Source organism: Pleurodeles waltl, chromosome 4_2 (assembly GCF_031143425.1).
Source record: "Pleurodeles waltl isolate 20211129_DDA chromosome 4_2, aPleWal1.hap1.20221129, whole genome shotgun sequence".
Taxonomy (NCBI): Eukaryota; Metazoa; Chordata; class Amphibia; order Caudata; family Salamandridae; genus Pleurodeles; species Pleurodeles waltl.
In genome coordinates, this window is record NC_090443.1 from 477,809,993 (window position 1) to 477,826,133 (window position 16,141).

The 16,141-nt window shown below is 47.1% G+C and overlaps 1 protein-coding gene across 2 annotated transcripts in view; it reads left to right on the forward strand.

The window, feature by feature from the left end:
• The window catches only part of TYK2 (tyrosine kinase 2), a 579,821-nt gene that overhangs the window by 441,785 nt on the left and 121,895 nt on the right, over positions 1 to 16,141 (forward strand). For both annotated transcript variants that reach the window (XM_069231824.1, XM_069231825.1), the window contains exons 12-13: positions 13,738 to 13,908; positions 14,291 to 14,378. In XM_069231824.1, the coding sequence (XP_069087925.1) occupies positions 13,738 to 13,908; positions 14,291 to 14,378 (259 nt within the window). The remainder of the gene's footprint in view (positions 1 to 13,737; positions 13,909 to 14,290; positions 14,379 to 16,141) is intronic.

Sequence of the window (16,141 nt, forward strand, 5' to 3'; positions counted from 1 at the left end):
CCTCCCCACCCAAAAACCCATGCTCACCCTACACCCTAAAAAATTGTCTTCCTGCCCAAAACCCCTTCCCCACGCTGACCCCTAAAATTACCCTTCCCACCAAAAGACCCATACCCTTCCTAAACCCTAAAAATACCCTTGCCACCCAAAAACCCACACCCATCCTGACCCCTAAAATTATGCTTACTATCCAAAAATCCATACCCACCCTAAAAATGCCCTTCCCACCCCAAACCCTAAAATACCCTTGCACCTAAAAATGCATACCCAGCCTAAACCCTAAAAATACCCTCCCCATCCTAAAACCATATATATGTATATATGCATTTCTAACACGAGCATGCCTTTACCATTCATGCCTCTTTACCATCCATGCCTTAACAATGAAATTTGTTGTAAAAGCATCCGTGGTCAAGGCATACTTGTGCCAAAAAGGTTCAGTTGTGGTATACTGTTTCGTTGTAAAGGCTTTTGTGGTTTCGCCATTGTTTCCCATAGCCTACGCATGCTGGGATACAGAAGACATCTTGCTGTTTGTTCCAAGATGTGCACCATATCATGACACATGCACAACCTTGCAATCTACAGCCATTTTACATTAGATTTCCAGCATGACTCACTGCCATGTCTGAATAGTAAAGAAAAAATAAAAACAAACATTGACAAAGCCAGTAGGGCAGGCATACATATTAATTTAGGAGCCAAACCTACTTTTGTGTCTGCGTGCCGTGTGACTTTGTATGCATGCTCAATAAAAGTCTTGGCTTTGTGAGTAGGTGTTTCTATAGAAGCCAAAAAATAGGGGAAGCAGGAGCAGCAGTTGGAGCAGGGAAATATGGTGTCAAGGAGGATGGAGGTGGGAAAATAAATAGTGAGCTGGCAGGTGTGACGTGAAAGCAGAGGGAGACCGTGAGATGAGCAGAGAATCAAGAACTAGAGAAAGGCATATTTAAGGAAGGGGCATGAAAAAAGGATTAAGAGAGAATGAGTGACAGTTATAAGATAGGAGAGCTTTAAGAGGCAGGGGGTGGGCAGTGGCATGAGTTAGGAGTGGACGAAGGGTAAGGGAGACGGGCATTTAGGGGGTAACATGGGAAGAGATCGTAGAGAGCTGCCACAGAAGTTATTCTCATCTCTTAATTGCATGATGAGGTATTTCCATCGTTTACACAAGTAATGCAAGGGTGGCACTGCTTTACCTGGGTGTGCAGATCCCTTTCCACATTGGTATATATTGAGACCAGTGATTTAGAAAATCTTGAAACATTTAGAGTTTGCTAGCTGCGAGGCTCCCCTCTCGTGGGTTAAGGATGGTACTACTAAAGGGAGGATGAGTGGTCCCTTTTTGATTGCTTCTCTCTCTCTCCTATGTTCTTATGCAGTATTTTTGTTGCTATTACACCAAATACTGTGTTGCTGTACTCTGTAATGATGTGCACGTTTACGTTCTTAACAAATATCCTTGGCACACTTCTGTCAAAGCACACTATACCTAGGTGGACAGTATTGGAATGTGTTTGTTCTATTCCTGTCACGTTTAATTTAGTGTGCACATTCAAATTGTTTACCGTATGCAGACTTCCAAAATGAAAGATTGAATATCTACAAAAGCCACTTTCAGTACTGATCGTCCTCTTTAGAACAGAATAACGTGGTTGTGTTGAGTGTGATAACCAAGTATGCCATTCTGCCTTGTACCGCACTTGTTTAGTCAACGCCTGATGACTTGTTCCTCAGTCAGTGATTGCAAAGTGGTTCATTATACAGCATTATTTGAAGCGATTAAAGCATATGATTTTAACCCTACAGTCCCCACCATACTCTGCTCATGGACGTCATTTAGGGGTCGCAGCTGCGACTCCTGGCTTGCCTCTTGCGACCCCTGGCACTGTCTTTGCGTCCCCTGGGCTTCGGAAGTTGTTTGGGGCTCCTTTCTCTTAGTTTTTTTCTCATTTCTCATTTTTTTTATTACACTGATAGTGAATAATGTTTAATTATTCGATATTACTGTAATACAAATGGAGTACAATTGGCTGGATTAGACCCTCCCTCACAGCTGAGGTCAGCAAACAAATGATTTGAAATGTGTTGTGTGCGTGCTTGAGGGTGTGTTCAGATAATCTAGTGTGTGTGAATGTGTGTATGTGTAAGCGTGTGACGGGAATTGAAGGTCAAAATGGGTGTGTGACGTCCATTCCGCTACCCCTAGCATTTTGGTGAATTGACGTTCATGACTCTGCAGATCAAATTATGTCTATTCAAAGGGCAAACGCTGTGCAGTCTCGTGACGTGTGGAAGCGGCTGTAATTCTGTTCAGTGGCTGGCATAAGCTAATGTACCCTGTTGTCTGAATAACATTCCCGTAGACACTGTAACAGCTATTTTTGTATATATTTTTTGTATATCGATGTATATAACATAGGTATATTATCGTTACATTTATAGTACTCCATTTTCAAAACTTTGGCGTATAAAAGGATAGTTGGGACTGTCGGCTTTGTGAATAAAAGATATGCATTAATAACAAACGGTAATTGAATTGAGTCCTATTACGTAGAGAAATAAATCGGCTTCTTTATACCACATTGATCAAGTATCACCAATGAAGATGTATACCTTTACGTGCAAAATGTTATTAAAGATGATGTGCAATTTTAAAGAAATGCAGCTTTTAAAGACACATTGAGCTTTGACAGATTTCGAGCTAGTCACCTGCTTACTAGCGTACAAATGTTAAACTCACAATGCTCTTGTTGCTTTCAATACCGCCTTCGCACAATAAGCACAGATACCTGTGAGTTCGTTGTATGTGCAGCTGATAGCGCATCCACTTGCCGCTTTAGCTCATTTAGTGTGTTCTGTAAAGAATCCTCCGCCACCCACGGCGTTGTAGGAGGGGGCGAGTTAACAGGTGGTGTGCTAATACTGGCTAACAACCTGGATACTTCAAGCAATGTTTGCCTGGATGGGTCCTGTACCGGTGCAAGAAGCTCGGGAGCCTTAGAAGCCGGGGGGGGTACAGGCAGTGCCGTAGCCACTGCTGCGGGCAAGGCTATCCCCGTTAAGGGGGCGGGAGGAGCCCCTGCCTGCGCCGCGGGTGCCAAAGAGGCCAAGGATTTGCGGATATCCGCCAAGACCCCTTCTAACCCTAGTACTGGTGTAGTGCCCTGGGTCACGGGGGATGGTGCAGCAAATGGTGCTGGAGGTTCAGGTAGGTCAATATGCACCGATGGACTGGCTGCTGCAGTAGGGGCAGCTACAGTGGGTGGCAGCGAGGGAGAGACTGGAGGCTGCGCTCCGCCCCTCCTCGTGCGCTTGACTGGAGGGAAAGCTGCGCTTGGAGCTACGTGGGACCGCTTAGGGCGGCTGCTCTTAACCCCACCAGCAACATGAACGGGTGCCCCCATGACCTCGCCTGCTTCCTCTCTGCCTAATTTTTCCAGGACCAATCTCAACAACTGAGATAGCTCTGGATCATTCCCACTTCTTTTAGGGGCGCACGCCTTCCTAGGAGCCATGATTGAATGTAAGATGCGAGGATCCCCCCCTAATCTGAAAATGTCCAAAAACCTATCTATGTATATATATCCTTTTTTTTTTTTTTTTTTTAAACCTGCAACAAATGAATACAGACACAGTTAACTATTATAACAAGTAGCGCAAGTAAAACAGGTCAAGAGGAAACTGTATACCCCTAATGGCTCCCCCGTTTTAAATCAACATTACCACTTTTGACTCACACCAGGGCTTGCGGCGTTTACATTGACATAATACAGTAGTAGCAAAATATTCCCCAGCGAAGCAGCAAAACACAGTAATAACTCAAGATTGAGATAACCCAAGCACAAAACCAAATTTCTAGGCAGACTGTGATGCTCCTCTAAAAACTGACATTATGAGTGGCAATAAACAAATGCGACAAAGGTAAAATTAAAACGAACAAGAAATGGTTCCAAACATGTGTGGCATAACACAATTGCTAAAAGTCTCCAATTGTTAAGCAAAGTATCCTGAGTCTCTGGTGCTTAAATACCTTCTATGCCCCCACGTGGTCCCCCGACTGCAATGCCGCCCTGATGCCGGGGAAACCCTCCTAGCGCTGCTGGCTTAATTGGATAAAAAAGACCCTGGCTCTGTTCCAGGGCCAGCAGTGCACCCCTTCCCAAGGTCAAGCGCAGCACTCCAGCCCTCCAGGAGGCTGAAAATCGCGCCTATTACGCGCAGCAAATAACCACGCAGCTAAAACCCTTGCCTCAAAGCGCCACGCGCTGAATTAAAGCCCTACCAGCTAGCCCCACGCGGCGCAATTACTTACCGAAACCCTTACGCCGACGAGACCTCCACAACGCGGCCCTGGACGCAACCTCAGGAAATCCTTGGAGTCGGGGAAGACCGAGGATGACCTCACCGATGGACCAGGAGCACTGCCGTCACCGAAAACTGATCGCGGGATGCCAAAGAATCCTCCCGAGGACGAAACAGCCAGCAGACATCAATCGCGGGACCCCGCTCCCGTCCGGCCGCCGCGAAATCTAGAAGAAGGACTTGCCTTCTTGGGGGGGCTGTTAAATAGCCCCCCCACCAGTTCGCGGCGGCCAGAACCGGTCGGGGCCCAACGTGGACCCAACGTTCGTCGAGGGGAAGACTTCCGCCCCCGGGCCTCGCGAGGCCCGGGGGCGGAAGTCCGCCCGGCAAACTGCGCACCCTAGGTGCGCAACAGAGGGGAGTGCCGGGGCCACGTAGCCCCCGACTCCTAACGGGCCGCGCCCCCCCACTTTGGCGGGGGCGCTTTACCCAACTCACAATGCTCTTGTTGCTTTCAATACCGCCTTCGCACAATATATTGGACACTAGCATTACTGTGATGGAAAAACGTGGAAGCCACATAGAAGTAGAAAAAAAGTCTTGCACAGTTAACATTTGTGAGATTGTTTGCTTTTGGAGACAAATTTAGAGTAAAGATGCAAATTTCTGAAGTGTGCTCTGCACATGTGCACCCGAAACAGAGCATTGCAGAAGCAGGCGATAAATATTTCAGGTTTTTGTGTGGAAAATATCATTTATTTGTTTTAGTGAGGCTCAAAATCAACCAGTTTGGGACGACTCACACGAGTTGTTGAAAAGTATGATGTGAGCTTGTTATGCCAATTGAAAATTTAGGAGACTGATTTAGTATCCATCCATCAAATGTTGCAATCAGAATTTAAAGGCAAATAACTGTGTTAGAGGGGAGAGCACTGGAGTTTAAGGGCCAGGAGGCAGGTAGCCACAATCCACTTTAATATTTTAGAACAGAGAGGAAAAATTAGCAAACTGACAGTTGTACTGAGAATTAAAAATGTCAAAATCCTGTAAAATGATACCCTGCATTCTCTTCTTTAGTAATCTTGTGATCTCCTATGGAAGAAACTAGTACTAAAGCCAACATGGCTACAAAAGGCGAATGGAGACTGTAGGAAGCTGGCTCTTTATATGATAAATCAAAATGCGATATATTGTACAAAGACTCCATGGGTTTCCTTACCAGTGGACAGGGACTGGGAAAGGTCCTGAACAACGCAGACGTTTCCCACAGAAGCGTAACCACCTCGCCAGAACAATGCATGCCTATTCTCTACCTTAACCAGGCATGTGCTGAACTACGCATATGCATGGTCAAGCCAGAAAAAAAGGGCAGTGGATTGGGAGAGGACGTGGTCGGGTAAGTGGGGTTTGGGCAGCATTGGGGGGTAGTTTTTAGGGGTGTGGGTGGATGGAGGGGTTTGGCTAATTTGTTTTAGGCGCTGCGTAGGGGGGTGGTTGGGTTATGTTTTTTTAGGGGCGGGCATGTTTTTTTGTTTTTTTGGGAGAGGGTAAGTGAGGCAGGGTTGGGGTAGTTTTTAGGGGTGGGGTCGATTAAGGGTGGGTGGGGGTTCGGGGAAGGTTTTAGGGCTCACGGTGGGTGGGGGTTTTGATAGTTTTGTTTTTAGGGGCGGGGGTGAGGGGGTCGAGGTAGTTGAGGTAGTTTTGTTTTTAGTGGCGTGGCCAGGTAGTTTTGTTTTTAGGGCAGGTAGGAGGGGTTGGTTGTTTTTAGGGCAGGTAGGGGGTCGGGGAAGGTTTTTAGGGCGCAGGGCGGTGGGGGTAGTTTTGTTTTTAGGGGTGGGTGAGGGGGTGGGGTAGTTTTGGGCCTTAGGGTAGGTGGGGGGGTGGCATGACTGTTCCCACACATGCCTTTACTAGGCATGTTTTTACAACAAAGAATCGGTGCAAAGGCATGCGTGGTAAAGGCACACGTGGAAACAATGCGGTAGTTGCCTCGACCGTGTTGTTAAGGCATGCGTGCTTCCTGCATGCGTTGTTCCAGCATACATTCCAGAGGCTTGCTCTAGAAATCCCAAGGTGCTCTTTTAGTGGGTTGTGTTTGAGCCGCCTTTAGTTTATTAGACATGAATGTGAGACATTTGCAAATACACACTCAGTCAATAAATGACGCATTTTAAGAAGGAGATCCACATCAATGTACAAAAATAACAAGTATCTTTATATATACATATATTTAGGCACCAGAATCAATACGATCAGGTATGTACATTTTGCGAAAAAAATATTTGTGTATTTTAAAAGTCGACCGTGTCATTTCCAGAAATGGCAGTTATCCTATGGAGAGAAAAACAAGTATTGCTTTCAGGTATAATACAGTGAATTATGGGACCAATCTCCCAGGCGTAAGGTAAGTATTGGCCAGGGGTCAGGACCACACCACTGGGTCACACTGGAGCAGCTGGGTGCAGGGGTGTAGGTCGGCATCTGGTGCCCAATGTTAGTCAATGGGGATCGATCCGGTTTTTAAAGAGGCTGCAGGCTTGGACAGGGAGTCCAGTCGAGGAGAACAAACAGGTGGGTTCAAGTCTTGAGATGCACAAGGACGAAGGGACATCTTTGGTCCTCATTTCCACAAGCCAGGGGCGATAGGTGCAGAGGTGTCCTGAGATGTCAGGTTTTCTCCACAGAAAGCACTTGTGGTTGAGGGGACCTGTGGGCAGAGGCTGCAGGTAGCGTTGGTGATTCCACAGTGGGCAAGTCCAAGGTGGACTTTGCCTCTGGAGGGCTGGGTGACCACGTTGGCACTGCTGGCCCACTTCAGCTCAGACTAGGTGGCACAGGTGCAGTGCGGTCTGAAGTCTTCTCAGGTCTCTTGGGATGCCTGCAAGATTTAGGGAAGCAGCTGTCTGTGCAGCTCCACGAGAGGTCCTGGGTCTTTGTTGAAGGCAGACAGTCCTCACAGGCTTTTCGAGCAGGACAATTAGACTTTGGCACAAATCGGCAGGACCGGCAGGCAAGGCTGGGGCTGAGTCAGGTGTTTCTTCTTCAGTCTTTGCATTTGTGGCTCTTGGGTGTCCTCCATCTTCTTAGATCAGCATGAATTGGATTTCCTGGGTCTAGGGGCTCCCCTGAATACAAAATTTAGGGGTGTTGCAGGGAGTGTAGAGTACTTACCCCTGGGGTTAATACACCCCGTTTGTGACCACTTCATGTGGGAAGTGGGCATAACCCTGTCCCAGAGTTCCTAAATCTGCCAACACCAAGATGGCAGATTTCTAAATGTTGTGTCCACATCAGGCACTGTGCCTTGGGGGTTAGACTGACCTGAGGAGTGGACACACCTCTTTGACTTTTAAATGTTCTGCCTGTTCAGGTCCCAAATGGGCCATGGGCAGCATTTCTCCTTTGAGTAAAGCCAGATCTGCATACCAAGGGCAGTAGGCTTGTTTGAAGCCCCCTTAGACTCGCAGGTCATCCTGTTCGGTGGTGTGTGTAATACCTCTCCCAGAGTAGGCTTTTTTTCTGACCGGGCTAGAACAAAGGCTCTCGACCTTAGAAGTCAAACTCGTGTGTGGTGGTGGTAGGCTGGCTAAATCTAGTCAGTTAGCACACTGGTTATTGGTAAGTTTTCAGAGGGCACCTCTAAGGTGCCCTCTGGGTGCATGTATTAGTAAATCCATCACTGCCATTAGTGAGGGTTTCTTAATATGAGATGTTTGATACCAAACATCCCTAGTTTCAGTGAAACCATTCTGTAGCTGGGGTAACGCGTAGTGACCAGTGTGCAGCATATGTACTTAAAATGGCTTCCCTGTTCACTCACTATATCTAAGGATCGACAAAGATACAGCAGGGGAATATCTGCTTGTGCAGATATGTCCTCACATGTAATATATGCATACTGCGTTAAGGCTGTCTGGCCTCCTGCAGATGTGACTTACATATATTGCTGTTACACGTGCTGTGTGCCATGTCGTGTTTTCACTTTAAGCCGCACCAAGACACAGCCTGCAATGACAGTCTACATGTGCTAGGTAAAGGGTCCCTGAGGGTGGCATTCCTATCCAAAACAATCTGCCCCACTCCAGTCTACCCCATTCCAGTCCAATTCACCTTGCCTCAGTCTAATCCACCCAACTTCATCCCACCACAATCCACCCCACCCCAATCCAATCCAGCCAAGTCGAGTTTACCCCACTCCAGTCCAATCCACCTCACCCCTATCCACCCCACCAAAGTCCAATCCAATCCACCCCGCCCACCCACCCAAATCAACTCCACCCAAATCAACTCCACCCCACTCTAATCCAGTCCACCCCACTCTAATCCAGTCCACCCCACTCTAATCCAGTCCACCCCACTCTAATCCAGTCCACCCCACTCTAATCCAGTCCACCCCACTCTAATCCAGTCCACCCCCTCTAATCCAGTCCACCCCACTCTAATCCAGTCCACCCCACTCTAATTCAGTCCACCCCACTCCAGTCCAATCAACCCCACTCCAGTCCCCACCCCAATCCAATCCAATCCACCTACTCAAATCAATTCCACCCCACCCACTCAAATCAATTCCTTCCCACTCCAATCCAACACACAGTCCACTGTAAACCAGTCCACCTCACTCCTGTCCAGTTCACCCACATAACCCCAATCCATCCCACTCCAATACAATCCACCCCACCCCAGTCCTCCTTCCTTAATTCACCATACTCCAGTCCAATTCATTCCAAACCACCTTAATCTACCTCACGCTAATCCAGTCTACCCATATCAGTTCAATCCACCCACCCACTCCAATCCAAACCACCCCACTAAATCCAAACCACCCTACTCAATCCAGTATACCCCATTCCAGTCCTCTCCAATACACCCCAGTCTGATCCACCCCACTCAAGTCCACTTCAATCCAACCCACCTCCACTCAATCCAACCCACCCAATCATATTCACCCAACGCCAATCCAGTCCACCCACCTCAGTGCAATCCACCACAGTCCAATCCACCCCACTCCACCCCACTCTACCCCAATACAATCCACCCTACTCCAATCCACCCCACCCTATTCCAGTTCAGTCCACTTCATTCAAGTCCAATCATCCAGCCTATTCACCTCCAATTCACCCCACTTTAATCCAATCCACCCCACCTCAGTGCAATCCACCCCACTCCAGCCTTCCCCGCTCCAATCCAAAACAATCCACCCCCACTCCAATCCAAAACAATCCATTCTACTCCAATCCACTCCACCCTAATCCATTCCAATCCACCTCACCCAATCAATCCACCCCACCTCAATCCAATCCACCCCACTCCATCCCAACTCACCCCACTCCACTTCAGTCCAAGTCAATCCAATCCACCTCACTCCAATCCACACCTCTCAGTTCAATCCACTCCACACCAGTCAAACCTACTCCAATCCATCCCACTCAATCCAAACCACCCCACTGAATACAATCCACCCTGCTCAATCCAGTCTTCCCCATTCCAACCCACTCCATTACACCCACCCCAATCTGATCCACCCCACTCCAGTCCAATGCACCCCACTCCAGTCCAATCCACACCTCTGCAGTCCGATCCAACACACTCCAGTCCAATCATCCCACTCAGTCCAATCCACCTCACACCAATCCAGTCCAACCCACCCCAATACAACCCTCCCCACTGCAATCCACCCACTCTATACAAATACAATGCAACCTACTCCAATCCACCCCACCCTATGCCAGTTTAGTCTACCACACTCCAATCTGATCCATCCAGCTTATTCAACTCCAATTCACCCCACTCCAATCCAGTCCACCCCAGCCCAATTCACCCCAGCCCACTCCAATTCATCACACTCCAATCCACCCCACTCCAGTCCAAAACAACCTGCTCCAGTCCACTACAATCCAATCAAAACAATCTGCCTCACTCCAATCCAAAAGAATCCACCCCAATCCAAAACAATCCATCCTACTACAATCCACCTCACTCACCCACATCAATCCAGAAGAATCCATCCTACTCCAATCCGCCCTACTCTAGTCTACTCCAATCCACCGCAACCCTATCCAATCAACCCCACTCCATCCCAATTTACCCCTCTCCAATCCACCCCACTCCAATCCACACCAATCATATCTACCCCAGTCCACCCAGTCAATCCATCCTACTCCCATCCATCCTACTCCAATCCACTCCACCCTAATCCATTCCAATCCACCTCACCCAATCAATCCACCACACCTCAATCCAATTCAACCCACTCCATCCCAACTCACCCCACTCCACTTCAGTCCACGTCAATGCAATCCACCTCACTCCAATCCACACCTCTCAATCCAATCCACTCCTCACCAGTCAAACCTACTCCCAATCCATCCCACTCAATCCAAACCACCCCACTAAATCCAATCCGCCCTACTCAATCCAGTCTTCCCCATTCCAATCCACTCCATTACACCCACCCCAATCTGATCCACCCCACTCCAGTCCAATTCACCCCACTCCAATCCAATCCACACCTCTGCAGTCTGATCCAACACACTCCAGTCCAATCATCCCACTCAGTCCAATCCACCTCACACCAATCTAGTCCAACCCTCCCCACTGCAATCCACCCACTCTATCCAAATACAATGCACCCTACTCCAATCCACCCCACGCCAATTTAGTCTACCACACTCCAGTCTGATCCATCCAGCTTATTCAACTCCAATTCACCCCACTCCAATTGAATCCACCCTACTCCAATCCAGTCCACCCCACCCCACTCAAATTCACCCCACCCCACTCCAATTCACCCCGCTCCAATCCAAAACAATCTGCTCCAGTCCGCTCCAATCCAAAACAATCTGCCCCACTCCAATCCAATCCACCCCACCCCAATCCAAAACAATCCATCCTACTCCAATCCACCTCACTCACCCACACCAATCCAGAAGAATCCATCCTACTCCAATCCGCTCTAGTCTACTCCAATCCAATCCACCTCACCCCCATCCAATCAACCCCACTCATCCCAATTTACGCCTCTCCAATCCACACCAATCATATCTACCCCAGTCAATCCATCCCACTCAATCCAAACCAACCCACTCAATTCAATCCACCCTACTCCAATCCACCCCATCCTATGCTAGTTAGTTCTACCACACCCCAATCCAATTCATCCAGCCCATTCACCTCCAATTCACCTCACTCCATTTCAATCCACCCCATCCCAATCCAATCCACCCCATCTCAGTGCAATCCACCGAGTCCAATCTGCCCCACTCCAATCCAAAACTTTCTGCCCCGCTCCAATCCAAAACTATCTGCCGCACTCCAGTCTGCCCGACTCCGGACTAAAACAATCGACCCCACTCCAATCCGCTCCACTCCACCCCACCCCACTCCATTCCAATCCTCCTCACCCCAATCAAGTTCACCTCAGTCCAATTCACCCCATCCCAATTCACACCACTCCATCCAAATCATACTACTCCAATCCACTCCACTCCACCCCACTGAATCCATTCCACACCAATCGAATCTACTCCAATCCACCCTGCCCTTCCAATCCACCCCTCTCCAAAAGAAGCTCCACCACTCCAATCCAAAACAATTTGCACCACTCCAATCTGCTTCACTTCATTCCGAAACTATCTTCCCCGCTCCAGGCTGCCCCATTCCAATCCAAAACAATCTGCCCCACTCCAATTTGCCGCACTCCAGTGTGTCTCACTCCAACCCCAAATAACCCTCTCCAATCCAAAACAATCTGCCCCACTTCAATTCTCTCCACTCCAATCCAATCCACCTCACTTTAATCCAACCCACACCACCCCATCCCACCCCAATCCACCCACTTCAATCCAGGCCTCCCCACACCTATGCAACCCATCCCACTCCAATCCAATACCCCTCATCCCAATCCAATACAGTTCATCACAATCCACCCTCCCCAATCCACTCCACTCCACTTCAGCCCACCCCACTGTTGTCCAGTCCAACCCATTCCACCCCACCCCAATCCAGCCTACCCACTGAAATCAATTCCACCCCTCCCCACCCCAATCCAACACACCACAATCAAGTCTACTGCAACCCAGTCCACCTCACTCCACTCCAGTCCACCCACATCACCCCAATCCATCCCACTCCAATACAGTCCACCCCAGTCCGCCCAACTCCACCCCAGTCCACCTTAATCCACCGTACTCCAATCCACCTCACTCCAAACTACCTTAATCGACCCCATTTCAATCAATCCACCCCACTCAATCCAAACCATTCCACTCCAACCCACAGCAAATCCTGCCTTTCTCCAGTCCAGTTCATTCCAATCAATCCACCCCACTCAATTTCAACCCAACTCACCTCAATCAAATCCACCCCAATCCCGTCCATCGCACTCAATCCAGTCTACCCCATAGTCTGACCTATTCCCTCAAGCTTGCAGTGGATATCTGTCTCCGTGTCTCATCATCTGAATCTGCCAAGACCCTCCACACCAGAGACAACGTCGATCATCTCTGTAGTCCATACAGAGGGAGAGTGGTGGCAGATGATCAAACACCAATCGACAGCTGTCCTGCTGCTACTCTTCCTGCTCTGCTGCTGCTGATCACACGCTGCCTGCATGGCAGCAGAACTGAGGTGTTCATTGTAGTGGCCCTGTGCCGTGATACTCCTAGGTCCAGATGGTCTCACCAGCTGGGACACCACGTTCTGTCAAGGGTCTAGACGGGGGTCCCCATCGCTGTCCCTGGGTATAATGGGCCACGCTAAGGCACTTTAGGTTCCAGGAACACTGTTCAGCTACGGGCGTCGCTGCTGTGCTGCAGCAGCTGCATGCCCCCTGAACCTCTGGGAGGTAATTGAGCTCCAAGCTCTTCACTGGGGTGGACGCACTACACACTGCTGTTCTGGAGCCCGGCACCTAGTTCCACGTCTGTGATTCAGTCCTTCACCAATTTCACCTCAAGGAATGCAGGGGGGCTCAGTCTCTGTTTATAGCAGTAACAAAAGCACATTAAAGTTTGTCACCTTATGCAAATCCTTCTTATGTTAACAATTATGCAGGTAGCTTTGGTGAGAAGTAAGCACTGTTTTTTTTAAAGAGTTAAGGATGGACTAAGTGTAAGGAAAATTCTATTCAGCACTTTGTCTACAGTATATTTTGAACATTGATATATTGTCAAGCAAAACAGTAAATCAGTGTTATTGACAACGTGTACCTAGAAGCATGAATAGGTTTGTTATGTATTTCTTCTTTAATGCCGTAATGTTTTTGTTAGTTTTTATCATTTGTGTTCTGTTTAGGATTATTAAAATGCAACCGATAAGTTAAATACAAAGACCTCAGATCATCAGTTTTGTTTTAGCCATTTTTTGTTTGTCACTGAGTGCAGCGTTCATCTGATTGACAGCAGTTTTTCCCCCTGTCTGTGTTTTACTCTTTAGGTTGCTCATCTGGGTCAGGGCACCCGAACTAACATTTACGAGGGCTTTCTTCATGTTTTGGAGGTTGGTGACGAAGAGGCTGAGTACTTTTCCACCGAGCAGAACAACAACAGTCGTGACTTGAGGGTGATATTGAAGATTCTTGACCCAAGCCACCGGGACATTGCACTAGTGAGTAGGAACATTTGCACATTGCCCATCTGTGACTGGAAGAAGGCATGGCCAGAGCTACTAAAACGGATTCATACCAGTGTTTAGTCTGTACTCTTTTATGAAACACATAAATGTGAGGCTTCCCAAAGCTTGATTCTTTGTCTAGGGATTGGTCCAGACCTTTGCAAGCTGTTCATGATCGTGCCTGGTGTCATTGTGACACATTGCCAGAGAATGTCGGACCAGATTAACTGCTATTGGCTATGGACGGTATTGGCAGGTCTTCCTTTTCTTTTGTGAATATTAATGTGTTTATGCAGTTTGTAACGTCTGACCTGAACATTGTCTCCTTTCAGAAAGCACAGTTGATAGACCTAGTTTTATTTCTTTTGTGTTGCAGGCCTTTTTTGAAACAGCAAGTCTAATGAGCCAAGTGGCACACATTCACCTCGCCTTTGTCCACGGCGTGTGTGTACGAGGATCAGAAAGTGAGTCGGTGTTTGGAGATTCTTCAGCGAGCAGATAATGGCATGTAGGACGCAACAAAGATGCTCAAAGTTTAAGCACTTGCATAGCAAGGCGTTTGTGAGCGTGCATGCGTCATAACTCGCTTTAAGAAATAGTTTTCCACAGATAGGCTTCATACGAATAACATCCATGTTTTTCTTATCGGATAAAAACAAAAGAAAGTCGTGGAACTGTGGTTTTTTAAAGTTAACCTTCCAAGATGGGTGAACAAATATGAAACGTGTAAAAACATACAATGCCAGCACATTTGTTAATTCTGGTATGCGGTTCTTGAATTAGAAATTTAATATTAGCAGTTGGGTTGTTAGTTCACTCAGGTGGAACCTTAAATCAACCACTGCAGATTCCCCTCGTGGAGCCGAAGCCTCACGTAAATCCCAAATCATCATCTGGAAATTGTGTGATCTGCAAAGATTGCTGTTTGAAACTACTTAAAATACTCCCAAAACATCTTAAAATTAAAGAAGTAATGTATACACACGTGCGTAGTAGGAAGGGTGGTAAAGTGAATTGGTAATTGACTGGTGGCAATAGTTTATTTCAAAAGAAGTGTAAACAGATGAGGAGCGACCATTGATGGTCTTTAGGCTTCAAAGTTATTCATCCAGGATGCTTTGAAGTGAGATGATAAATTCACCTAACAAAACACAAGGTGGATTTTGTCTGTACTAACCGCTTGTCAAATATTTTAGCTACCTTTTGGATTAAAATAATTGACATTATTTCCGTATCCATAGAGGAAACCTCTTCTTGCAGAATGGTTTAGCGAGTGTCCTGTTTTTATTTTCTCTTTTTGGTATTTTCTTTGAAAGTCTGGTGTAGAGGTGGCCTCTACCGGGGATAAGGAAATACATTTTTTTCTCTGTACCTGTTTCTGCCTACACCTTATCCAGAGGCTTGTATTTTGTTCTGAAAGTCTTAGGAGAGCTTTGATATGAGATTGTGTGGGTTTTAAGAGAAGTCGTAGCTGTTGCGAAATGTTTTAAAATGTAAACTGTTAGTACTTCTCTCTGGTAGCAGGACTCCATTCCTAGAAGGAACGTGCTGTCAGGTTAAAGTCCCGAGCAGTTGTAGGGGGAAGAAAAACATGTCTGCATTATCATTCGGATAATCTTAGTCCTTGCTCTGGCACCTTAACTTCATTCACCCAGCAATCGCCCATGTCCAGCAAGTGCTATGATTCAGTCTTATAGGTCAGGAAAAGATGTAAGAGCTTGAATGATTGGTAATGAATGGGTAGAAGGAGGTTCAGGTGCACAACAAACAATGCTTAAGCTGAGGTTCCTTCCAAAATAATTAAAGTGAGTCAGTGCACAAGGTGTGGATGGTCATGCTGAGGTCCCGCCACAAAATTTAAACTGACTGCATTTTGTTTTAGAAAAGGCCTCCCTGGTCTTTTCAGTGGCATAGCCAGTTTCTAAGCAGTGGCGAATGCGAGAGAACAAAGACCATAAATCATTACAAAGGTATTTATTCTTATTTCAATATTTGTTAATAATTCAGAAAAAGACATGACATCAGCTTAAACATGGAGGAAAAAATAGAGAATGGACCCGAGTCCCAAAGCAGTGGTAATTGTTTTTTTAATGTAGTAATGAGTACCTCGTGCATCAAATAGCAGTTTCTGCTTTTGTGGTACAATGCAAATGTATCCTGATGTCACCTCTGTATGTGATGTAAGAAAGTTGTAGTCTGAGAGTTGTAGTGTGATTTAAAAAAAAAA